The following is a 26031-nucleotide window of genomic DNA, read 5'->3' as shown; positions in this document are numbered from 1 at the left end:
AAAAGACAGAAATCTGGAGCAGCTGCCCTACATCCAGTGGAACATCTCAGAATGCACATCCTCATAACTAAATTAAGACAATTTCTCACCTTTCCCTATGACAAAATACTGAGCTAAAAGTATATATATTTTGGATATATATAAAAGGTCATATCATTTCTGACTAGACGTATGGTCCTAATTTCAAACTGAATTTGGCACTACAACAGATTAATAAAGTATGACAAGTAACTCATTTCTCCAAGCAAGGAAGAACGTCACCCCTGCAGCTTCTCTTCTAGGGCAACGAAAGATGCAAGATAACAGAAGTTACCTCTGCTCTTTCTTTTGTTGTATTAATCCTCTTTTACCTGCTTACCTGTCATCTGCAGCACACGCCTCATACACAGTTATTGAGTACTGGGGGGTAATTTTCTTATCTATGCTTTAGGCAGGTGATGTCCGGGGACGGGACTGCAGGGTACACCCCTGCCCCAGTAAAGTTTTGTGAGGAGTTAAAGCAAGCCCTGGCAGCAGCCACCCTGAAGATGCATATTAATGAGATAAACAAAAATCAGCCCCAATATTGCATAATCCCATGGGGCAAAGCAAGCGCTGGTAATTTGGGGGTTGAGTTCACGACTCTGCTCAGCGCCGGGGTTGTGTGCAAAGTGGCTCCCTCCAAACGCCAGCTCTGAGAACCCAGCTGGTTCTCATTTCCAAACAACCAGTTTCTCTATCCCCAAGTGCTAAAGAAAATAATCCCAGCAATCCATGACTACACGCTTTCACAGGGACAGCAGTGAGAATTTGATTGTAGAGATAATTAAAGTCATTCCTGAAACTTCCAAGGAAAAGAAAGCAGGGGGAGGAGGGGGGCCAACGTGGCCAACGATGCTCGATGCTTGTGTTTAAATTGAACTAAGCAACCAGTTTGGCTCAGAGGAGGGATGGGGGTGGGGGATACTATTTTGGGGGAATTTGTTTTCCTGAAAATTCTCTCTCCTGCACTCTAATAGTTACAATATTTGCAAAGAAAATGTAATAGACTGAGGCAAGTAGGAAGATTACAGTGAGGTTTGGAGACTGGATGTTCCTAATTTGGCAGGAGTATCCAGAGGGAAACGCTTTCACATTCTGGTAAACTTGAATAAAATTATGTACAGCCACTTCGATTAGAAGGGTTTAAAGGGAAATGATACCATAAAAGCAATAAAACCAACTGCTATCTGCTTCAAACACTGAAAACATCTTTTTAAAATTAATGTTTCCTGCAGCCCTGCCATGAGTTAGGACTGAAATAATTTTAATATTAACAACATTCAAGAGCGAGTCAATGTAGAGCCAGTCACACGACTGGATTAGTCCTCTACATCTTTCCAAAACACTGGAGTAATTTACACCACTCCAGCTGGTGTAAATCAGCAGGGTGTCCCTGGCATCAGGAGAGCTGCGAGGCTCTGGCCACACTAAAAAATAATCATAACGATGATGAGTAAAAGAAAAAACAAACCGAAACAAAACACACTTCCCTCCCAGCAAAGCTAAATTGTACAACCTCAGTGTCACACGTCTACTCTGACCCCCGTCATCCCGAAATCGGTGTGAAATTCAGAGATGGAGAGAAAGAGTTTAAAGCACTTGTAATCTCTCCGTCTGCACTATCTGCCTTGAGCAGGAAGGAGGGATCCGCTCAATGAGAGCTATTCAGGGCCTCTCAATTAACCTGATTAGTTCAGCAGGCTGCTCTCATGAATGACACCTTATCTTGGAAATGAAGGAAAAAAACTTCCTTCCTTCCTTCTGGAGATACCAGCAGCCCCGACAGCCAGAGCAGCGGTGCCCGCCGGGGCTCCCCCATCTCCCGGGGAGCTGCTTTTGGGGTGGCAGAGCCAGGCAGCCCAGGTGGCCCAAGCAGGCTGGGGGTCCCCCTCTTTCAGAGCCAACCAGGCACATGATGGGATTTTCTGCACTAGTTAACCCTTCCAGCCCCAGAGCCCGGCCCTGCTGCTGCCCCAGGTAAGAGGTAGAGCAGCCGCGGGGGCGAGCCCCCCCCAAACGCTGCCTTGTTTAAGTGTGTTGTAGTCTGGAACTCGTTTCATACGTGACAGATTAATGAGCAATAACTGGGTTACCATGGCAAAAAGCATTCCCAAAATTCTCTTTTGTTTCCCTGAGAACAGTCTCCCCCCCACCTTTTTTTTTTTTTTTTTTTTTTTCTGGTGGGGAGGGGGGGGCAAGGGGAGAGTTCCAAATCATGCCACTTATTAGAATAACACAAATATTAACTAACAGCATGTTAGTCTTTCAAGTGCGGATGGCTGTGAATGTCAACAAGGCTGACTATTACATACAAAGTCCAAGAATTAATCAGGGAAAATAGGTATCTCAATTACAATTACAATACTGAAAACTCAAATTTATGAATGCCCAGCCAACTTTGAAGGCATTTATTAGAAGAAGTCCAATGACTTCGGAAGTATTAATGCACTAATGACACATTAGGGCATGATGTATTAATGTTCTTGTAATTTCTGACAAATTAAGTTACCATTGTCACAGCAGGGCAATCCTTCAGAAAAAAAAAGAGAAGTTTCTCTCTCCTGCCATGCAGTACACAACAGACAACAATTTGTATACACATAACGGCATTTAGTGAGTTTTCCTCCCACACCACAGTACAATTTATTCTGTTTTTAAGAATGCCAGAGCTATTACAGCACTCCCTGTGCTATTTAAAAAAGAGGAGGCAGATGTAGCCTAGGGATTGTCTTGCTTAAACAGCTCCTGGGGGTACAGACCCTCTCACTGTGCCGCTGTACAACCCTCCCTCAGCAGCTCCAAGCCCGGCCAGCCCCACAGAGCCCGGAGACCGCTGGAGCCCACTAACACCAGCCCATGGTGCTGACGGGAAACCAAGTCCCAGAGATAAGAAAAAAAATCCAAGTTTTACAGAGTTGCTTTTAGCACACAAACCCCAACTGGAGAAACAAATTCTGTCCTAGATCCCAGAAGAATCCAGGATTACAGAGGACGTTCCTTTGTAACCCAGTGGGACTCCCTCATTTTTCTTTAAAAGGGGCCAAATCCTGATCCCAGCTGTTGGGCAGCTACACAAAACATGTGCAGGTCCTTTCCTCCTCCTGTCTGCAGAACCCCCAGCAATCCATGCCATGGGATGTGCTCCCGTCTGCAGATCCTGGCTGGTGTGGGACTGCGCCAGCAATGCAGGGGCACACGGAGCAGACGCTACCATCAGATCTTAATAGCTCTGAGTGCGGCTAATTTTCTTCCTCTTCTTTTAGAGCAAAGAACTTTATAATGAATACAGAAGACATTTCTCCTCTTCTTGTGTCATCCTACAAAATCTGAACTAGGTAAAGTGGTTTTTAACATCCACTTATCAAAGTGACTTAACATCTGGGAAGTCAGCCAATGGTTATGGAGTGATGCAGATGCCAAAAAATCCAACTGAAAGATTATATTCAGGGAGATTACAGAGAAGACCTGACTCAACTGGGTGGAAGCGGATGGTTATCCTGGTCAGGAAAGCCTGTGAGTCCCCCTGCAAAATCATGGAGAAAATGGAGGAAAATGATTATGTTTTAATCAGCTTCCTTTTAACCCATTGTAGACACTGGCTGTATCCTGAACCAGTAACTTTTTCCAAATGCAAATTTTGGAATCAACAGATGAACCGTTTGACAAAATCCAAAAGAAGATGAACAGGAAAATGATTTTCTGTCTCGTGACAGTTATTGAGACAACACTAACAAGAGGAAGATCCTTTTTTTTTATGGCTAGGCACTCACAGTGGGATATCAATTCTTCCAAACATCTACTTTATATAAAATTTATCCTTTCCAGAATCACAATCATGTCACTTGGGGAGTGTCTTTTTTTTTTTTTCTTTTTTTTTTTTTAGGATTAATCTTTGAAAAAAATGACCTAAACATTCGGATACATGAAAGATGTGATTAGCTGAAACAATTTGCAACTCTGATTAGAAAGTCAAGGTGAGAGGAGGGCTGAGAAAACCCAAGTGCTCAGCAAGCCTTCAGCACTCTGGCACTGTGTCGTTGTAGCGTCGCCCTTTTTTTTTTTTTTTTTTAAACCCCATTTTTCGTCTCTTTCTAGTCCAGCGTGGCACTAGAAGAGTTAAAGAAAACAATAAAAGAACAACTGAGTGTACAGGGTAGGATTTACTGGCATTTACTTTTAATCTATGGTCCTTTGCTCTGTGGCTTATCAGCCCTATGTCAGCCCTTTTTCCTCCTTTATATTTCATGAGGGGACCCACATGCTGGTACTGAGAGACAGAGCCCAAGTGTCTGTAAGCTTTTTGTCAGGTAAAAAGAGAAGAAAAAGGAAAGGAACAAGAGGAAAAGCAAAGCTAAGAGGCATCTATTAGATGTCACTAGGCTTTTGTATTCATGTCAATGATTCAGGATTAGAGTATTTGAAATAATCTTATTGAGAGAACTCAAAAGCCCCACAGAGGGAAAGCCTGCTCGGTAGCATATGGCAGAGCAGCAGACAATATCTTATTAAGGATGTGTTAGCTAACACCATTACTTTTTATATTACATTACTGAACTATTGTGCCTCAGCCGGTTAGCGAGATGGCATAGTTGTGGAATGCCATTTTGGACGTTACCGCGTTGTTACAAAACGGGAGGGATTTGGCCGGGCATCCAGGCGGGCCAGCAGGGGGGTGGCAGTGGTGATGCTGCTCCCTGCCCCCGCCCCCCCGGACCACTCTGAAGGGGAACCTGCACGTCACCAGCAAAGGGGAAAACGATGTCCCCAAGCGTACTGGTGGCCACGCTACTCTCGCTGTCTGTGACACCACCCAGTGCCCACCCACCCTTCCCCATTGCGCTCCCCTCCAAACCTGGGTCACCGCTGCGGGGAAAAACAGGGGGTAAAGACGGCAGCTTCTGCCCTATCTCCAGCCAAAAATCCCAACCTATTGCCAAACTCAGCTTCTTGTCAGATGAAGGGAATTTAATTTTGTTATAGTGAATGCTGTTAGTCTAAAAATCTGTCTTTGCTCTTGGACAAAAGCTTGTAATTGGAGAAATAACTCTTTCTAAAGTTATCTTCATCTGCCTACACCTTTAGAGGCAGCAAGAAACCAAAGACAAAACAGTACTGTTCATAGCATTTCAATGATTGCACTGAAAGGCTCTATATCTGGGTCACCTTACTACTGTCCAGTATATCATTTCAGTGACTTGATATAAAGCCTTTTAATAACTCATTTCATATAGTTCACATCTTAACAGCACCAGAAAATTTGTTTTCACATTTTCTATTTCCAAACACTATTTTTAAAAAGCAGGTAGAAAATTATTCGTTCAGCTTTAAAAAAAAAAAAAAAAAAAACCTTTAAAATACTGTCCTTAGCAAAAAAAGTAAACACTCATTTGATACAGTAATATATTCTGATCACAAACTACCTATGCAAGGTTGCTAATGTGACACACTAGGAACTTTGTATGGCCTTTCTGTACTTTTCCAGAACTTTTACAGAAAAAAAAAAAAAAAAACGTGATGCTAAAGGGAAAGAGAAAAATTCATACCAGTATTTACCATTACTACTACAGAGACTTGCTGCTCTCTAAGAACGGAGTTAAATTCATTTCTAGAAAGTTATCTCAGTCATGATTTACACAGAAACCTACAACTTTTTCTTACTCTTTTAACTTTATCAGTTAGATTTTGTATTAAAATTAAATACTTCCAGCAGGGAGAAGTGAATTTTAATTTAGCACAGTTATTTTTGTAGATATGGCCAATTACTTAAAATACATTTTGGTGGCTACAACATGCAAACACTTATGACTACTCACAGGAAGAAATTTACGGATACACCTCAGCTTCTGCAGAATAAAGCTTGGGTTATGTTTTTACCCAGTAAACACTGGGATGGAGCTAAGACACATTTTTCATGTTCAGAACAATTTTAGCTAATCAGCATTAAAACTGAGGATGATCTCTGCAAATACATTTTCCTATCGCTCTTACTCATGCATGCATTCCCACAGTGACAGCAAATATGGGAATAAATCAGGTGTTCAGACGGAACAGGAAATTTATCCACACCAGAAACTGTGTGTACTTATATATATGCATATGAGAAAAAGCCAGTATTTTTTTCCAAAAAAAAAAATCCCCACTCTTGAGAAAGAGAAAAACTGGCACTGAGCTGCGTGGAGCTGGGTAGCCCACTGCACCGAGCACATCCTCCCCGCTGCAGGACACGCTTTGAAGTAGGAGTTCATATTAAGAAATCGATAGGTATGAACAGCACATTTGAAGTTTTGTGATCAGAAACAAAGGGGTGGATCATCCTGCCAGGCCCTGGGCTCCTCGTGGGACCAACCCAGCACACTTAGAGCTTTCCTGATGCTGCGGGAGGTCACTACACAGAGGCAGCCAAACTTTTTAAAGCACTTCTAACCCTGGGTGCCCAAATCCTGCCGTCTGAAGGAGCAGCAGAATAATCCAGGAGGTCTCAGACCTCGGAGTGCTCCTTTGCACAAGCAAACCATAGGGTCTTCAGGATGGGCTTTGAGGACTTGGACAAACCAGTGCAGTCCCCTAAAACTGTTAACCCTTGCTGACCAAGACTGAGATTTTCAGAAAGAGCCCAAGGGACTTGCCAACCTGCCGCAGCCACAGCTCTGAAAGCAGTAGGTGCAGAGCTGTCACCCCAGGCTCACCACCCACCCAGGGCAGAGCAGAGCCATACAGACACACTGACCTTGGGGTGTCGGGGCAGCAGATCCACTCAAGTCACTTTTCTGGACTGACAGCACAACTAGCCAAGCCCCAAAGGGCTGTGGGTGAGCACTAAAGACGACAGTCAAACACCAAAAGCAATAGCATAGACTGGTCTTCAGTTTCCCTCATTCGCAGGACATTTAATACAAGGCTGCATTTTTTATTCTCCATAGAAAAATCTCAATCTCAATTTCCAGACTGTGTCAGGAGAACCACTTGTCTTCAGGAATGGGATCATCTACCCACCTAGAGACTACACAGCACCCAGCACAATGAGCCTTCTTTGCGATAGCAGCCTCTGTTATATCACCATGATATTAAATAGTAATAATCAGGCATAAGATCACAGTGAAATAAAGCCCAAAACACTAGCTGCAGATTCAAAAGGCATTGCTGAGAGAAGCAAGTAACTATTAGAGTAGTGTGAAATGTTTGCAGTGAAACCCAAAACCACATAAAACTTGCCTGGTTTGGGGTTTTATAACAAACTGAAAACTCAGAACAGGTTTGCTGAGAAAATCACAAACCTCCTGAGTGAAGCTGAGACCAAATTAAGGTTTTGCATAATAGTTTTGAGATTATACAAAACTTCTTATACTTGGAGGCTGAGGGGAGAGAAATCGAACAAACAATAAGCAGAAGCTGGTTTGACCCTGACCAAGTTCACTCAACCCCAAGAGCAAAATAAATGAGTTCTGAAGTGGCAGAGATATGTGCCAACCCCAACAGGCTGAAACCAAGAGATTTTTGCAAGAATCCTTGCAAAGCTACCCAGCTCTAGTGATTTCATCACCAGAAAGAGGACTGACACTGCATGCATGAGGAGTGCTGGTAGAGGGGCTGTCTGAATGTCTGTGTGAGAAGCATCTACTGATCAGAGTCTCCCATTTATCTCACAACAGCTCAAAATGCCTTTGGTTGCCTAAGTCATGTGGGAAATGTTTTGGGTAATGCTTCTCAGCTGCATCAATCACAACAAAATCCTTGAGGATGTGTGTTTCAGTCCCTCCCCTCTCAGAAATGTGTGGGTTCACAGGCTCCGGGAGCTCACATGAAATGCTCGAGGCCAACTTCTGCACATCTGAATGCCCTGCTTAGAGGCTTAGAGGGTTTAGGCAGCACAGCCTTCATAGACAGCCTGGGAGACATCTCTGTGCAGTGCTGGGGGTAGTCCTCTGTCGCCTAGTTTCTGCTCCCCAGACTCCGTCCCTGCTGGATCAATAATTCCCATCTGGCTCTAGAAGGGACGTGGCAATGAGGCAAGACTTCCCAGTACAAGACTCAAGAGAATGGCCAGATATTCAGGCCCAGGAGCATTTTATCACTTACATTGAGGTCTACCAGAGAGCACCACGCCAGCCCTCCCGCTTGCAAAACCCATCCAAGGACCCAGGCCATACAGGACCCACAGCCTCCTGCAGCCCTGTCCCCAGCATGGGCAAAGGGGGAGCAGGAACACCAGCACACACACATTCCCCCTGACCCCAGCCAGCCAGGTTCAGGTACCACATATGGCCAGGGGGACCAAGGTTATGAGCAGGACAGGGCAGAAATGGGGACTCCTGCAGAGGGACCAGTGCCAAAGCACCCAGCATCATCTGCCGCTTTGCTGTGACACCACTGCTATGATGAGCCCTTGTCCCTGTAGCCTGGGTGGGGATCAGCTGCGGTGCTGAGCCCATCCCCTGCCGCAAAGCAATCTTCAGCAGCTCCCTCCCAAGCAAAACCTGCCTCATCCTCTTGCCAGCACCCCTCCCAAAGCTGGCCGGCTCTGCCAGCCCGCCTGCATCCCCGTCACCCTCCCTCCAGGCATGGAAAGCTACTGCAAAATGCATTAATCGCCGCATCTACCTAACAAGTGTGTTTGTGGGGAGGATTCAGTGAGTGTGATACAGTCTTCTGTGTCATTTTTCCACCTGCCCAGTATTTAGGATGAAAAGACAATCAGGCCCGTAAAATACAATCCACTACGTGATGACTTGTAAAGCAGTAAAATGGAGACATTGAAAGTCATTCACGCCTCTTTTCATGTCATTGCACAGTGAAATCCTACCCACAAACATAAAAATTTTCAAGTTAAAGGCTGAAAGATTTCAAAAACATATGTAGGTGAGTTAGCTCCCTCCATAGCCGTGGCAGCTGGGTATGCTGGGGACAGATTACAGAAAGCACCACCAAGCATCCCATACAGGAGGTGTCAAAAGCACACAGACCTTTGAAACACTGGTAGCAGGTCATGCCTTAAAAGGTACCTTGGTGTCACCTGATAATAAAGTGTAGAAAGTACTGCAGCCTCCACTCCACGAGTCCCCACCCTTGCTCCACGGACAAGAGCTCTGATTGCCCTGGAAATGCATAAACTGCCTCTTCAGAGCCAGAGGGAGCCTCGTTGCTCAATAAATTGCATCCAAAGCAGCATGTGAAGAACTTCAATGTATTGCCAGGCAAGGGTCTGAAGAGACGCTGGTGATGCTCACGCTGAGCTGCTACCTAAGGGTACACGGTCTCACCCCGGGGGGACCTCCAGCACAAAGCCCATGGACTTAGACCACAACTGAAGTTTATCTGTCCAGAAGAAGGACAGTGGTGAGATTTCTTAAGTAGGTCTCATCTGTATTGGTAAATCTCAGCAAAGCTGATTTCAGGTCACCGTTATCAGCTTGCTCAAGTACTCTGTGAAGAAGCAAAATTTGGGGGGAACCAGCAACTTCCAAGCGGGCTGTTTCCAGCCCTTTTTCCATGCAGCATCACAAACTGGAGGTATATGGTATCGATCCTAAATGTTGAGATTTTTCTGCCGCTATATTTGGAATTGCAGTGGTTATTCCTACTTTATCAGTCTGTAGGACTCCTGTTTACTGGATGAAGCCATAAAAGGTAAAGAAACCCCAGCAGGCATGGGTAACACCCTTAAATATCGGTCCTGACAATGGGAAATTGGGTGGAAAATTTTGGAATGGAATGCTGAGAGAGGAGCCTCTTTCCTGAACCAAGGAATAATATAAAGCTCCACTTTCTCCCCTATGTGACTTTTGTCATTATCATCTTTTCTGATTCTTACAAAGCAAACTTAATTAGGAAGCTCTCTCATTAGTCTTGCAGAAAAATTAGCACAGCTTATGCTAATTACTCCTGTAAAATTTAATAAACTCGTTGAAATGGGAATAGTCTAATGAGGTTTTATTTATTGAACTAAGATAACTGTAAGGAAAAAGGTTAGGACACCAGGATATCCAGAGTGGTAATAAAACTACAATTTATTCAATTTCTTCCCAGGAATTTTATTGCAAACCTTTTAAATTCAAATATGAGTTACAATTTGAAAGTTAAATCAATCTAGAATTTAATTTAATAACAGGAAGTGCTCTGTGTTTTCTTTAAGTGTGATTACAATACAGCCCTGCCACCGCACCTTCAGGACGAATTGTGTGTTTGTGTGGTGACAATAATACCCCTTTTAAAATGAGTTCCTGTTCAATCAGAGCTTCATCTCAACACATGTAACTGGATTAGCGATAAAATATACAGGCTATACTAAGAAGATGATTCAGACACACATGCAGGTTTCCAAGAAATTTCCTTGAAATGACTGCTCTATAAGCATAATAGATTTATTTTGTTCTCCAGAGAAAATTCAGATCACTCTACGAGTATAAATTTCTTTAGGTCCCTTCCACTGCTGCATCTGCTGATACTATAATAGAGCAAAGTATAAAGCAGTTTTATACAGGATAAAGTCATATCCTATTTCAAACACAACTACAGACTTTTTCTTTAAATCCCACATTTTGATTAAATAAAAATATAGGATTTACTTTTTATATATATCTAGGGTTTGAGAAAGAATACAACGTGCATAACTTTGAAGTTGCCAAACAGCCTCTTTGCCAAGTTCACTAAACCACTACAAAGACCGAGCGCGCTCTATCCCAAGTTTCTCTAGCCTTATCAAAGAGAATTAATCAATCCAAAATAGTATTCCAGCATGTAAGAAGAGGATAGCATTTCCATGTAAGTACATATGTCAAAAATCCCATGGATAGATCCTACATTAAATTCTATGTTAGGTCAGAGTCTGTGGATTCGCAGGATTTGAGGCAGGAGTTAGATTAAATCCATAGGCAAGACTTTATCAGAGCGTGAGGCATGTGGGAGTGCTTTAGCCCAAATGGCAAATGAATTCTCTAAGCTCACATGCAAATAAAAAGAGCTAAATATGGTTTCGCATCTCAATTGACATAACAGTTAAAAATTGTGCGCATGGAGGAGCGACAATGGAGTACAACTAAACACATGTTCTGACTTGTGCAGGCGTTTTAGTGTTAGAACGATTTTAAAGGACTCGTTTTAAGGTAAAAAAGGCTCCATATAGATCACTTCATCCTTTCCAAACCAAAAGGGGGGAAAAAATGAATAGGATAAATGTCACAAGAAACATCACTAAAACCACTAACTGTATAAAGCACATACTTATTTGGCCTAAATTGTTTGAACTAGCCCCGGCCAAGAAAAGGTTTTAAGTACCCTACTGGGACAGATGCGAAGCGGCAACAATAGAAGCCACACTAATGCAATCCAGGTAACACAATCCTGTTTCAAAAACACGGGGAGGGCTAATTACAGTACTGCTGAGTCAAATTTCTTATACCATTGCAACCCACAGGAACAGGTCAAAATCAAATGTTATTCAAACCACAGTCATATCAACCTTCTGTATCAAAGTCACAATTTAAAACCAAGTGAAGAACTTAAAAGCTTAACCCGTTCACAAGCCGGGCGTGATTCAGCATAGGTGGTGAGATAGGGTCTGTATTATCATCTTTACGTTACGTTTAGCTTGCATTTTAAAAAAAATAATCTTCAGAACCGGTACCTTTTGCATCAATTTACGTAAAGACTGATAAACCGATCACTGCTAGGAAGCTAAATCTGTTTTTTTCATGTAACTGTTTTCTTCATTTTGCAGGAAGCACGTAACAGACAGCATCTCTGGCTCTCATAATTTAAAATGATTTGCAACTAGCAGTTTTGCATACTAGATAGTTAAACAAAATATTTCCGTAAACCTGCCATTAGCATCTTAACATCTCACTTTCCAGTACAATGAAAAATTCATGTGAATTTTGTAGCTTTCATGTTGCTCAAAATGCCACTCTAACACCATGTTTATAGTGTTCAACTCTGCAGCGTGCTTATAAAACACATCTCTATACAGCTTTCACTGGGGGTTTTCTTCCCCCCACTTTCCCTGGTACTACCTAATGCTCACAGAAGATGAAAATATGCCTAGTTAAAATAGATAGAGATATCTTCTGAGATTTAAACACTCTCAAGATTACTTATTACCAAAACACTTGCTATAAGCTTCCAATATACACACTTTCTTACCAAATTCAAACGAGAGCTGTAAATCTGGGAGTCTGGACGAGCACAATGCCAGGCAAGGCCCTGCCACAGCCCTGGACCACTCTGCCTGTGGCACCCAACGCACCAAACCCTTGCCGCCTTCCTCCATAACACGGATGCTTTGGCACGGAAGATACTTTAAACTTAATATCGCCAACATTAACTCAGACAATAATGCAAGGAGAAGCCCACTATTCTGTGCTCTTGCCCTTATATGTGTAGGTAGTTTCCCTTCAGGGTCCCTCTATTCACAGATTAGTGCAAGGGTATTGCTTTCCTCAGCTGATGACAGACACTTTCAGTGCTTCATGGCCATTTAACTCTTCTAGAGTAACGCTGCATAATAACCTGGTTATCACACATGGCTTCGTACAATGAGTTTGGACAATTAAAATGTAAAAATTACTATTTGGCTACCATTTTGCATAATTGGCAAGCACAAAAACTACACATGGCTCAGAACAACTAAAATAGATGTATTGTACTCCAATGATTTACCCAGTGATATCAGATTAGCAATATGGATCCGTTTAAAAGCACAATAATTAAGACAGGCTAAAATGAATTAATCAGCTGACAATACAGTCAAAATAGTATTCCAACCAAAGAAAATAAGAGGAGGGAAAAAACCTTACTTTGCAGATCTATTTTTTAACTGGTTTTATGCATAAATAAAAACCTTAAAATGTAGATGGATTGCATCCAACAGAACTACTGTAGCTAAGTGATAATGATTCAAACATTTTTCAAATAAAAGTTAAATATTTATAAGCACCCGACCACATTTCATAAATCACAAACTATTATTATTTTATTCCTGAAGCTTCCCTGGCATAGCATGTGAATTGAGCCACAGAAAGTCAGAAAGAAAAATCTCCTCTTTATGCACATGAATCAGTTACAAGAACTGGAGCCCTCCAACGAGCAGGTCGCTCCGTTATCCTCTATACGGCCCTTCCGTGGCAATCGCAATTGCAAAGCACAACTAATTCGGTATCAAAAACAAAATTTCATCCATATATACTCCTAATTCTTCCCCATTAGCGACACAGGGCAGGTGTTTCATTATAATGAGGCAGGGGAGAAAGAAAAATGGAAGGAAACAATAGCAGTCCTTACCTGTCAATTATCACTGGATCTGATGGAGTCTCATTTCTGTTGCCACAGCTTTTCTTGTCACAACAGCGGCTACAGAGCAAAAGTGAAAGGATTTAGTGCGACCATTACACTGTAAAATCATCATTATGAACATGGTAGGTTCAAATTGCCGGCTAGAGTTACCACTCGGTCCCTGCCTGGAAATCAGTCAAATGTAGTGGGTCACATATGGGTTAATTACTATGTTTAACTTCTTGCACAGCTGGTTAGCAACGGAAAATATAAAAAGAGAGGGGTTTTGCCCCTTTCACAAATAATAATTCAAGGATCATCCAGAACAGGGAGACCTGCCTATATGTAGCCTCTTTTCCATAGGGTTTAACAGTTGTCCCACATATACTCGCACACAAAATAAGGCAGCTTTTTTTACCCACTGAGCCTGGGGTTTACATTTGCTTAATGTTTATGTTACAAGATACTCCTGCTTCTACACAATTCTCAGCTAGCGGGAAACCTCCCCCCGAAATCCAGAAGCACAATTATTCTCCCTCCAAGAAACACTGTTGTTAATGGGGGAGCTAAAATGCAAGCGCCATCAGCAGCGGCTTTTTTATGCTCGAGCGTGCCTGTTTCCCCAAGTTTTCTGAGCATGTTAATGATCGCTAATGCCACGGAGAGCACAGCTCCGGCGGCTGGTGCCCTGCATCAGGTCAGATACAAAGCAGGCATGTGAAATATAAGCTCCGTCTCCCAAAGCACTGCTCCATCGCTGACCTCCAGGCTGGGATTCTTTTGAACTAAGGTGCCTCATTGTTTCCTGAGAGAAGTTAAATCGTTGTTTGTGATGATTCCTTGTCAGGGGTTATTGTCCATTAGGAGCCACAAATATATTGCAGGTAAGCTCACAGGCAACATATACGTTTCTAATCAGGGTGGGAATCCCCTCTGGTGCATCTAGAGCTGCGGCTGAGCAGTGTGGGGGCTGCCCTGCTCTCCCCAGCAGCCCATCCAGACTGACGAGACCAAGTCACAGCTACATCGGTGAACAAAACCTCGGGCTTTCACCCACCCACCCTCCCCAGGGATGAAACACCCATCTAGAAAGGAAAACTCCTGTTTGCAGATGTCCCTTAACAGAAAATCTAGCACTGGAGTCAAGCTTCCCAGGAATAAATAAAAAACCAACAACAAAACAAAACAAAACAAGAAACTCCTGGTCTTCCCAAGCCCTCCTTGGTCCCCAGGGACCTGCTGGACAAAGCCTGGGTAGCTCCTGTGGGGTGAGGGCTGCAGGGACCCCATCCCACCGTGGCACCAAGCGACAGGCAGTGAGGACCACCCCATCTGCTCTCTCTGGCCAGACCTGAGTGCATCTCTCCATTCAGTAAACTTCCTGGTAAACCTCAACCACAGGCAACCAGATCTTGGAAACCACCGAGCTGGTTCCAAACGACATCCCGGGGACCTGCGCATCGCCCTTGTTTCAGCGGGCAGCTTTGGGCGGCTGGCAGGAGCGACCACTGCTCGCACTCCCACTCAGATGAACTATTTTCTTTTCCCCAGAAGGTGGAAGAACATTAGGGCAGGAAGAAGCCCTCAGAAGTGCCATGCTATATAAATAGCCCTGTTGGGAGTATGACAAAGGTTCTCTTGTGTCGCTGAACAATAGAGTGAATAATATACAGTTACCCACCAAGATTAGCAATAAAGCAACTAACCACACTAAAGATAACAAAAAAAAGGGGGCCTTTTACAAAAACAGCCTGTTTAAACATGGTTTAAAAAAAAAAATTGTTTTCAAAGAGAGGAAAATACATAATTCTTTTCACCGCAAAAAGCTTCAAGGCAACTATTCAGGGCTGAAACTTTTCACAGTTAACACATGTGCGGTATCTTCATTTCGGTGGAAGTTACATTGTTTGGGATTGCCAAAAAAAACTGCTTAATTTTACAGCACAATACCACAATTGATCCACCAGAAAATGCAAGAGCCTTGGCACCCAGAAAGTATTAAAATTTAGGAAGGAATAAAATATGCTGTAGGTAAATAGTCATGTGGACGTTCGGGGGGCTTTTTTGCCTATAAAAGGACTTGTCATTGGAGTGCAGCTAGAATGTGTGGGGTGAGAAAATTTACCCACAAACAAGGCAATAAAAACTGCTAATCATTTTTAAATGATTAAAATGTAATTAGAAACAGAGTTGGCACAAGTTAAGACAATGCAGTTCTTGTGACTGAAGCAAATCAGGGCTAGTCCTGACATTCTCACAGCAGACTGGAGGGACAGAAATTGCCACACTTACTCAGGCGAGCAAAGGTTCCCAGGCTCCCAGCCCGAGATGGGCAGATACCACCAGCCCGGCAGCAGCAGGCTCAGAGGCCAGCACCTTCCCGGGGTGCCAGCCCAGCGGGGGAGCTGGCGGCAGCGGGGGCCCGGCACAGGGACACCTCGGTGTCACCTCCTGCCACCGGCGGGATGGAACCAGGCACTGGCCAATGGGGAAAGCCTGACTTCGGGAGCAGAGCGAACACCACCTCGCTCGTCGGGTGACCCCCTTCTTTGGGTGGGGCTTCCCAAGGTGCACCCCAATAATCCCAAGGAACAGGAGGAGACCTCACTCCTTGTGACGTGGAAGAGGTGCGCAGCTGGCATGTCCCACTGTCTAGTGGCTCTGTGAAGTGAAAGGAGGCCCCAGGTTTTCTGTCATGTTCTAGATAATTATTTTTTAAACCTTACCTTGCCTTTTGCATTTTTCCCCCCCAACAGCAGAACGCCTCTACCCTCGTTTTTCTACACAGAGAATTAGCATGTGATAGAAACCCTGAGTTGGAGACCTGGTTGCAAGGCACGAGACATGCTTTTAATTCAACTTGCCTCGAAAGCTTTGGCTTTTAGTGCCTACTTAATCTTGGAAATAAGTTCCTAAATGCTCAGCACCCTTTCTCCTTTTCCAGAAGGAATTTTAAAATTCCCAGGAGCTTCTCCAAGTCACCCAGAAACCCTCCATCTCCCAGCAAGGCTCTGTGAAATCACAGGGAGAAGCGCCCAGTGCCGACTTCTTGCAGCCAGGAGGGCAAGGACTTCTCCTCGGTGACGCCTCTCCCCCAGCAGGGCAAGGAGCCGTGGTTCAGGCACATCCCATGTTGGCCCACAGGAAAAGCCTAAAAAAGTTGATTTGTTCGGGAGTTTGCATGTTTTTAAAACAGGTAATCCTTGATAGTAATGCAGCCTCTTGCCATCACGACCTCATCCAGCTCCTGCACCCTATCTCTGCCTACCCTGGGTTTCCCTCCCCCTCCTATGGACCATCCTCGCCACTCCCAGGGTTCGTGCCCCAGCCCCACATCATCCTCATCCTGCCCCGTCACAAGGCCTCCCGGTCCCGTGGCCACCAGCACTCCCAGTTTTTGTTGCTGCCTTTGTCCTCCCCCCAGCCCTCTGGGGACCTGCTGCCCTCCTGCCGTCTTGCTCTGTATCTTCCTCCTCCTCTTCCCTTCCCTGCGCTGGAGCATCGCTACCCCTCGGCTGCCCAGCCCTGCTGCAGGCACGCAGATGGCCTCCTTGTCCCGCTGGCTGGCACCCCCAAATCCCTGCCGTCCCCACCCTGCCTTGGCGGCTAGGAGCATCGCTTGCAAGAGGAGCCCTGCTTTGTGTATCTGCGCACTCGGGCTTTCCGCGGGGACAATGAACAATGAGAAATTACGGGGCGATGGCACGTGGCCAGTGCAAATGCGACTTTCCGATCATGTAGCTGCCAGGCTCTAACAAGTCGTTAGCGAGTCAGTGTGGGAGATTTTGCAGAAGCACCCAGCGAGGTGGGTTCCATCCCGCAGATGATGCGGTCAGGACAACCCCCTGCCCCAACAGGCTTCTCACCCTGAAGCGTGGAGGTACAGGAGCTTCTCGCCAATACAGCTGTAAGATTTTATTTTACACAGACAAAACCCATATTTTACTCCAACCTCATTCTCAGAAATCACTGAACCATTTTAGCTGAAACTTTCCAAAGAAAGTCAGCCTGAGGCTGACACCCTGCAAAGGACATTTCAGCCAGAACAGTTTAAGTTTGGCAAAGCTGTAAGCCACTGAAGGTTTCATAATGGAAATTGTTGAGGCAATATTAACTATAGATGTCCCTCCCCATGCTGCCTACAATACTAATAAATTCCACTGAGGCTGTGAATTCTCCCCAGCTATTAACATTTTCACCAACAGTGTAGATTTTTATATTTGACAAAACACAATGAAATCCTTTGAAATAAACAGCTACCTGAAGCAAACCTCAGCCGCACTTTCCTACCACAACCAGGACTCTCCTACACATTTGAATTCTTTGTCTTATCCGTGCCATAGTTGTAGTATACTATAAATACCCAGCTTTGTCACATAAATGCAAAGTTTTATTGTGCAGTTAGCCTTGATAGAAAGCACTGCTGAAAGTTGTTTAGAAATTAAATATCTAAAACAAGCTATTTTAAAATACAGAGCCCTCACTATTTCATGTCTGAAATGAAGAAATTTCATCTTAGGGAGAGCAAGCTGTCTTTCACACCATATGGCTAATGGTAGTGCATAGCAATTAGCTGGGCTGATTAATGGGGAACAGACTCTAATTTTATGCTTATAATTGAGGCTGCATTTGCACCCCTGGTGCAAATTCAGCACATCCCAACTTCCACTTACAACAGGCAAGAAATCAAGAGAAACAGAATGGTATGGAGAGAGATTATTTTTTCCCCTTCTAGACCCCTAAAGAGCATCAGATTTGCAATTTAAAAGAGTGTTAGCAGCACAATAGATGACAGATTTGTGCAATAGGGTCAAGCGGCCTGGTAAACAAACAGCACCCTCTTCTTACACATGTATAGGCAGAAAAGGAAATGGGCAATATTTAATATGAGCTGTTAGAAATTTGAATATGTCTCCCCCACCCACCAGACACACAATGTTTGCCTACTATGGTCAGATATTTTTTTTAATTTTTTTTGCTACCTCTCCACCTTACGGTTATGAAACACAAAGCAAGGACTAGCAGTAAACAAATAGAAGGAGAAGAATAAAGCTCCTGATCCAGTGAATTTTAAGAACAAAGAAAGTGTGAAGCGCTTTAATAAAGGGAAAGTGCACATCTTTCCACATTCCCAGGACAGAAACAATTTTGTTTCAGTCAAAGTATATTGAACGGCCGTAAATCTTTGGTGCAGGTATTTGGTCTTCTGGTTAAAACTCAGCTCTCTATATAAAGTTTCAATTTACTTCTTACTCTTTATGTTTCTAAAGTATTTGTAAGAAAATTAATGCATTAAAGTAGGTGACCCTTACTCTTGATGGCTCAGTGAGTGGCAAGCAGATGCAATTCCTACCTCAACACCTTGCTGTTTGGGAATCAGGAGGGCACATCACCCAGGGCTAACAGAACATTTAGACTCTGACGCTGTGGGCACTTGAGCATGTGCTTAATTTTACTCACATGAACAGTCCCACTGTTTTACTGGTCTATTACAGGAGAAAAGCAAAGCACACACTTCAGCCTTATCAGGTCAGGGGCCTCCTTTAATATTTCCATGAATTGTTCCTAGCTAGGTATCTAGTGTGAAAGTGGTGCTAATTGGGCCAATGAATTTTAGGGCAATTACGAGTTGTCAGCATGACTGGGTTTCCATTTGGAAAAGGAGAACTGGCTGGGAGTCCTCAGCAAAGCAATGCTGCAGCTCCCAGCGCCAGCAGAAGCTCAGGCACCTCTTGGAGATACGCGCCTGCTGTGACCAGTCTCAGGTTGTGACGGGTTAGCTTTGGTTTCCTGGAAGAAGACAAACCTACTGAAGGAAGCAGCCTAGAAAAATAAGACATGGAACTAAAATCCCCCAAATCCAGCAAGGACAAAGCTGGGGGTGCTGTGCAGGGTTTCGCCCAGGCTGGCGAAGCATGGGGAGCAGCTCCTTCTCTGCCGGCATCGCAGCGCGCTGCCCTCCTGCAGGGTTTTATCAGGGAGGAGCTGCCGTGGAGGACAAAACAGGCAGATCCCCAAGAATGAAAAAAGACACTTTAAAAAATTCAACTAACAGAGAATTTCCATCTGAATATTATGTCTAAAACTCTCCCCCACCAGGAAACCCTCATCCAAGTTTATTCTCTTAGAAGTGGGTACTAGTTTTTACCCTCAAGTTACTCCTTTTTAGTAAATGAGTTTTGTAAAAGTTACAACGCATGCAATGGCATTTTTACAGTCTTAAAACAACTGATTGTAACAATAAGCTTATGCAAGAACGCCTCGTCTTCCACCAGGGAATTATTTTCTGCCATCGAATAACATGTAACAAATGATTTTTTCAGACATGCAAAAAACACCCACTAACTTTAATGAGACTGCAAGGTCAAGCTCTCCTAGGTGTCGGAGGGGTCTGTGGGAAGATGCTGCCTTCTCTGGGGTAAAAAGGAAGTAGAAGAGGTTTCACCTATTTCAATCAGCCAGAAAAGAGAAGGAAGCAGCTGCAGAAGTACCGTGTTCAGGAGGGAAGTTATCTGACTGTCCTGAATTTAAACGGCCAGCCCCAAGCAGGCATGTTCAGGGGAAGAGAGCACAGGGCAGAGCCAGATCTGCATGGGGAAGCTTAAAGAAAATCATCAAGAAGGCACCTTTTGCGTGAAGGAGCATTGCCTGCTCCGCTCCGGCTGAGCAGGGACCTGGAATGAGCAGCAACCAGGACAAAACGGGCCTCCTGACCTCAAGTCTTAATGTGCACCCAGCAAAACAAACCCAAAAAATTACAATTTTGTCATTTTACTGAGAAGGTTTTGTTGGGAATTGGGGGCAGAGAAATTTATTGCTAGAAGACTATAACTGGCTGTTAATTTTGGTGAGGAGACCTTTTGTGGGCTACAGTGTCTAAATGAAAACTAGTAGCATTCCGTTAAGAATAACTCTTTATAAATAATTGAAACCTAGTGTGATGACTGAGACCTTGCTGCTAATTACACACACCGACCTGTGTTATTTTGGGATTGTTTAATGCAAGAAAGATAAATTTAAGTCCGAAAATAGCTGCAGGTTCAACCTAGATTTTGAGAGACAGATTCATCTTCTCATCACTAATTAACTGGAAGCAGGGTATTTCTTACCTGCACATTATTTCATGCGTGAGCAGAACTCGGCACATTTCTGGGTTCTTGTCTTGGCCTTCATATACTATCGCCTAAAAACAAAACACATTTTTAGCTGTGCATCAAGTTGAGTTTGGAGAAAATAAAAATGCGTTGCCGTAACCGAAGGCGCAGCCGGTGTTGCAAGCCGAGTTGCAGGCTGGAGAGACTGTGTCTCCCCCGAACCTGCTGCAAGACTTGCAGTTGGAAAACAACACAAGCTGAGTACAGCTAAATTCCCTCCTCTCCGTTGCACATCTCTCCAGCGGTGTGTAGGTTGGGGTTTTTTAGTAGTCAAGACAACCACAATTTTCTTTTCAATTCAGAATAAAATATAAAACTAACAGCACTACAAGGCAGGGGGGAGGGGGGGGGGGGGGGGCGGAACATCAGGGTTTGGTATACTTTGGGTCCTATTCATTAAAAAAAAAAAAAAAAAAAACCAACAAAACAGAAAAGAGAGAGTTCATGTATTTTTAATTACAAAAGCTGCACAGCCCAGGCATTTTCCTGGTAGCTCCTCAGAAAGCGCCTGGGCCTGATTCTCCACTTGAACCTCGTGATCCACCGCTTTCGAGAGAGCAACTGAAGTTAGAGGGATATAAATAAGTGGGAAGCAGGCCCTACCAGAGCAAAGGATACCAAAACAAACAGAGGATCAACCAGCTTGAGAAATTTGACTCTGAGATAGCATGGGGAGAACCCTCTAAGTTAAAACTGTGGAGAGGCAGCGTATTCACATTTCAAGAAGAGTCTATGTTTGCAACGCTCCCAGCAGCAGAACCAGCAGCGATGGCGAGGGATCGGCATTACACGCTAACTAGGTTAGTGCTGGCAGCCCACTCAGTACAGGCTTTCCATCTGATCACGACGGAGTTATGTTTTCTAACCACCCCTGGTCCCAGGCGCCAGCCTCCCAGCAGCAAAACAAGAGTGAAAAGAAGTTGCCTTTGCAACAGCATCTTTGGATAGCACTGAGGTTCCTAAATCTTTTAGGGTGCCACTCCTGACATGGGATCAATGGTTAGAGCCCCAGCCTTGGAGAGACGTCCACCTCTGCATCTGAGCATCAACCTTGACCTTGGTGTGACCTTTTCAGGCTCTAAAATACAGACCTGAAAAGAAGTTGGGGAACAAACTGCACATAAAATGACATCTGATGTGGGTATCCCTAAAGGTAACAGTAAAATAGATACTGAAAATAAAATAAAAAAAGTATGCTAGATGGATGAAATACATTTTATGGAATAGACCACTTTGAAATGGAAATGTGGAAAATACTGAGAAAAAAGAAGTTATCTTAATATACGATGAAGTAAGGTCACATGAACTGCTTTCCCAGTCCTTACAAATATAACCCACCAAGGGTAAGAGGGGTTGCATCTGCCAAGGGGGCATGGATCTCAGGGCGCACAAATCTGGAGAAGCATGAGCTGAATTTCAACACCGTTTTAATTGTAATATGTGATATTAATATTATGCATTGTAACATGATGTAATGATTCCATAAATAGTATCAGGAATGGGACTGTGTTGTCTTTCTAGTTATAATTTTTTCATTTCAGTTTTGCTATGTGTGCATTCCCCTAAAACCCAAGAGCCAGTGGGGAGGTTTTGTTGCTGGTAAGACAGAACCAAGGCCACTGATGTCGTTGCAACTAACAGGTACAGAGTTTCTCCTGACTGTTGCCCCCTCATTCCCACTCATGAGGCACAAAACCTGTGGACCCAGCACTTGTGTAAAGGGAACGCAAAAGCTGTCGCAGGCCACGTGCAAAGTCCCCACAGCATGGACACCAGCAAACCCCTCTGACCCCAGCTGGGACCCCAGTGCCCTGCTTGGTTGCGGGCCCACACCTTGCGGTACCTCCACATCAGCGGCCAAGAGAGCTACAGAGGGTCTGCAAGAAGCCTAGGAAGACCGCACCACAGTCATCCACGTGTTACACCAGGAGGTGCGACAAAAGCAAAAGATCCTAATTACCATGCATTGAAGGGGAAGATGGGGAGAAGCTTCTTCCAGCCAAAACCAGGGAATCAAAGAAACCCGCTGACACTTGGTGGGGTCAGTTAGTAAGGACATTGCAAAGACTCCAGAAACCCCCAAATCAGGTTCCCCTGACAGTGGGACAGGCCAGGCTGCAGGGAAGCTCACGGCACTTTTTAAACTTCATCAATAATTCAAGAATAATTAGAGCATGGGGGTAATGAGCAGATCCACCCCCGAGGCCTTCACCGGAGACCAAAGCCTCCAGCCCCCATTTGCCTCTAGACACAGCAGGACACAGGGGAACGGCGCCTGAGAGAGGACTGATGGACTTGGCTCGTTCTTCTTAGACTTTCAAATCTTAAAATAAATGTACCCAGTATGGGTTATCTTGTTACTGGTGAAGCCAAGGAAGCACTAGAAATGACAAACTAGAGCACAAAATTTACTTTTCTTTTTTTTTTTTTTCCCTCCCCTCTCTCTTCCTCTTCTCTCCCTGCTGCTATGCTTACTTAACCTCCAGGTACCCGCTTAAATAACTCAACTAAATAGCAATAATGAACGGGCAGAGTCAACACTGTGGTACATAATCACCTTGTCTGTTGTGTTTAGCATCAGTGATCCCTTCTTTGCACGCATGACATTCTTCTGCCTTTCTCTACGTTAAGGATTTGCTTTTCACTTTATTTGCATTTAATTACCGATGTTGTACCCATGCACATTTAGTTTTCTCTGCATTCAGCGCAGATACCACCACATAGCCTATTCCTGCAGGAATCTTTAGGAAATTCGAGGAAGCAGGAGGAACTGCTGAGTTCATTTCTAAGCAGCTCATCCCCAGCTCCTGTTCCTACATCCCAATTTACTCGTGCAAACGGGTACGTGAAGTGCTGTTTACGTCCATGAATGGCTGCCCGAGAGCATTGCAGACACTCCACCGCCTCGCACACTGCGCTGCTCTAAAGCACTAATTCTACAATTAGTTTCAAAAAGGAAACAGGAACTGCTAAAGTTTCAGATCGTTATAGCTGCCAGAAGTATTTTTACAGGAAGGGTCTACAACGTTACTGTTGTGAAAATTTTTAACTGTAAGATTTGAAAAGCTACTCTTAACAAAAATATCTTTCTTCCTTTTTTTTTTTTTTTTTTCCCCAATTATTAGTTTTTTAGGTTCAGGCTTTAAAAGAGGGTGATTGCGGCAGGAATCCTTGTTGCGCTAACAGCGTTGTGATTTTGTCAAATATGGATCACATTAATGAGAGATAAAGTGAAAGTTACAGTGTATAAACTTAGACCACAGCAGAGCTAAAAATAAGCCTGCAAATACACATCAGGGTTGCACAACAAAACCCCAGCAAAGGAAATGCAAAATTATAGACTTGTAGGGTTTTTTTTCTTTTTGTTTACTTCATGTAGTTTTAACTCAGTGTAATTTCCTAAGTGTTTCAGAATAGCTTTTCTTCTCCTGAACAACTGAAATATTTCCCAAAAAAATTCATCTTCCATTTTGTAAGCCATTACTCACCCAAGTAACCTTTCCACAAGTTGTCCCAGTGAGAAACAATCACTTATGCACAAACGGATTTCAAAATCAGGCCCCAAAAAATTAGTGTCAAAATATAAGACTTCCCCACTTCCATTTAAATACCACTGCATAAAAAGTTAAATCAAATGCAATTCACTGCTTGACAGCGAATAAAAATTACTAAATTGAGCACATCACAGTCGTTCCTAGACAACAAGTGCATCAAACAATTCACTTAAACTTTTCAGTGACAGAGTTCATAAAAAAAAAAAAAAAAAAAAAAAAAAAGGAGTGAGGGTAATACAAAAGGTTAATCCACTTTTTCCCCAGTAAAGACAACAAGATAAAACAGTGAAAGAGTTGACGAATAAGTTGGAAAAATATAGAGCCTGATTTTGCCCTTAACCATTCCTGAATAAATCCAGATTTATGCTGGTACAACTGAGGGCATAATCGTCTTGTGGTGTCAGTTTGCCAGTCAAGCAATCCTGCTTTCTGAACTGGATGAAAAACAATCTTGAAGGAATGAGATCATGGTCATTATATTATTCAGTTATGTCATGGCCTTGGTTTATAAAAGAGTAAGAGGAGAGAAATCACCAACATGCACCTAAATCTACTTGCTTTCAAATTCCTGATCTGTTCCACAAAACAAACTATCTCCTTGACTGAAATAAAGGAGAAAGAAAAATGCGTCAAAATGCGGGTCTTTGCAAAAAAACAGAACTAAAATGATTTGGAATGACGTATACAGCCATACACACAGAAAATAAAATCCTGGCCCCATCGAATTCAATAGGAGCTTTGCAATTGACTTCAGATGGGCCAGAATTTCACCCAGAGAGGATTAGGCTTGTATCCACTATATATCTACAGAGAAAATACTGTGAATTACATTTATTTGGCTTGGAATACTTAACCCTTAATTAGCCGAGATTCTACCCCTTCCCCAGGCAAAATTTCCACTCATCCCAGTGAGGTTTATCCCGGACAAGTAGCGCAGCGCTGGGTCCCAGGGGGAGGACGGTTAGTTCTTGCTGTGTCTCTCAATGCACAATTCAGAAGCATCTAATTATTTTATCCAGTCTCCCTCTGCCTTTGATACACAGCCTGCTTATCGACATATTCACACAAATTAAATAAATTTATCTCTCCTAATATGTTCATTTTTAATGGTTTTCAAACATTCACATGGAAACAGCTCTAGCGTAAATATCCCAGAACAAATGGCTGTATATTATACAGGAGGGAGCAGTTGGGCTGCCAGACTGGGAATGCACCAGGCCATCTGGCTCAGGCAGTCTCTCCAAAATCCTCAGCTTTGTTTTCACCCTCAGACTCCAAACAACACATTTTCCACTGTGATGAGTTTACATTTTCCCAAACACAGGTCCTGATCATGCATGCAAATTCCAAACTTCTCCATTCCTCTCTGTACAAGAAAATTAAAATCACCTGCGCTTCTGACATCTCACCAAAGGCATAAGAAAGCTGCTAAAATCTGGCGCAATGTAAACTTTCCCCGTCACAGGGGTTAGGTTTTGTTTTATGTTTGTGTGAAATTTCTCCAAGTCTGCTGAGGCTCCTCTGAACTTATTGATAACATTTTTTTTCCCCATGCAAGTAGCTGCCAGAGAAGGGCCATGCTATGTATTCACAGAATAGAGCTGATCAAATATCTGCAGACATCAGAGAATGATAGAGAAGTCAACAGAAAAACCATTTGCATCCAGAGTTAAAGTGCTGAAAAAAAAGCAAAATATAAGCAGAGTCTAAGTCTGAAGGAAGGCTCTTTGACTCATGAAGACTCTCAGCAACAGACAATAGCTATCGTGCAAAACTTATGATTTTTAAGATGCCTGAGCCATATTAGCATCCGTTATATCTTATGGATGAGAACGGCTGAAGGAAAACTGGGTGGGGAACAAGTATTTCAGATTTATTTCCTCCATCTTTCCTAATAGTGAAATATCTCAACTTTATGAAAATACAGCTGAAGAAATAGAAGGCATCTCCTCTCTGTAAATATATTAACATCCTTAGACTTGCCTAAAAACTCCAGTTTTATTAAAGCAGACATATCTCACCTTTTGCAGGCAATTGCA

General features: G+C 43.5%; 1 protein-coding gene across 9 annotated transcripts in view; it reads right to left on the bottom strand.

Annotated features, from left to right (window-relative positions):
* The window catches only part of EBF1 (EBF transcription factor 1), a 283091-nt gene that overhangs the window by 250275 nt on the left and 6785 nt on the right, over positions 1–26031 (bottom strand). For all 9 annotated transcript variants that reach the window (XM_055717825.1, XM_055717826.1, XM_055717827.1 and 6 more), the window contains exons 5-6: positions 20394–20467; positions 13294–13362 (exon numbers count right to left, since the gene is read on the bottom strand). In XM_055717825.1, coding sequence (XP_055573800.1) covers positions 13294–13362; positions 20394–20467 — 143 coding nt within the window. The remainder of the gene's footprint in view (positions 1–13293; positions 13363–20393; positions 20468–26031) is intronic.

Source organism: Falco cherrug, chromosome 8 (assembly GCF_023634085.1).
Source record: "Falco cherrug isolate bFalChe1 chromosome 8, bFalChe1.pri, whole genome shotgun sequence".
Taxonomy (NCBI): Eukaryota; Metazoa; Chordata; class Aves; order Falconiformes; family Falconidae; genus Falco; species Falco cherrug.
This window is presented reverse-complemented; position numbering and strand designations above follow the sequence as displayed.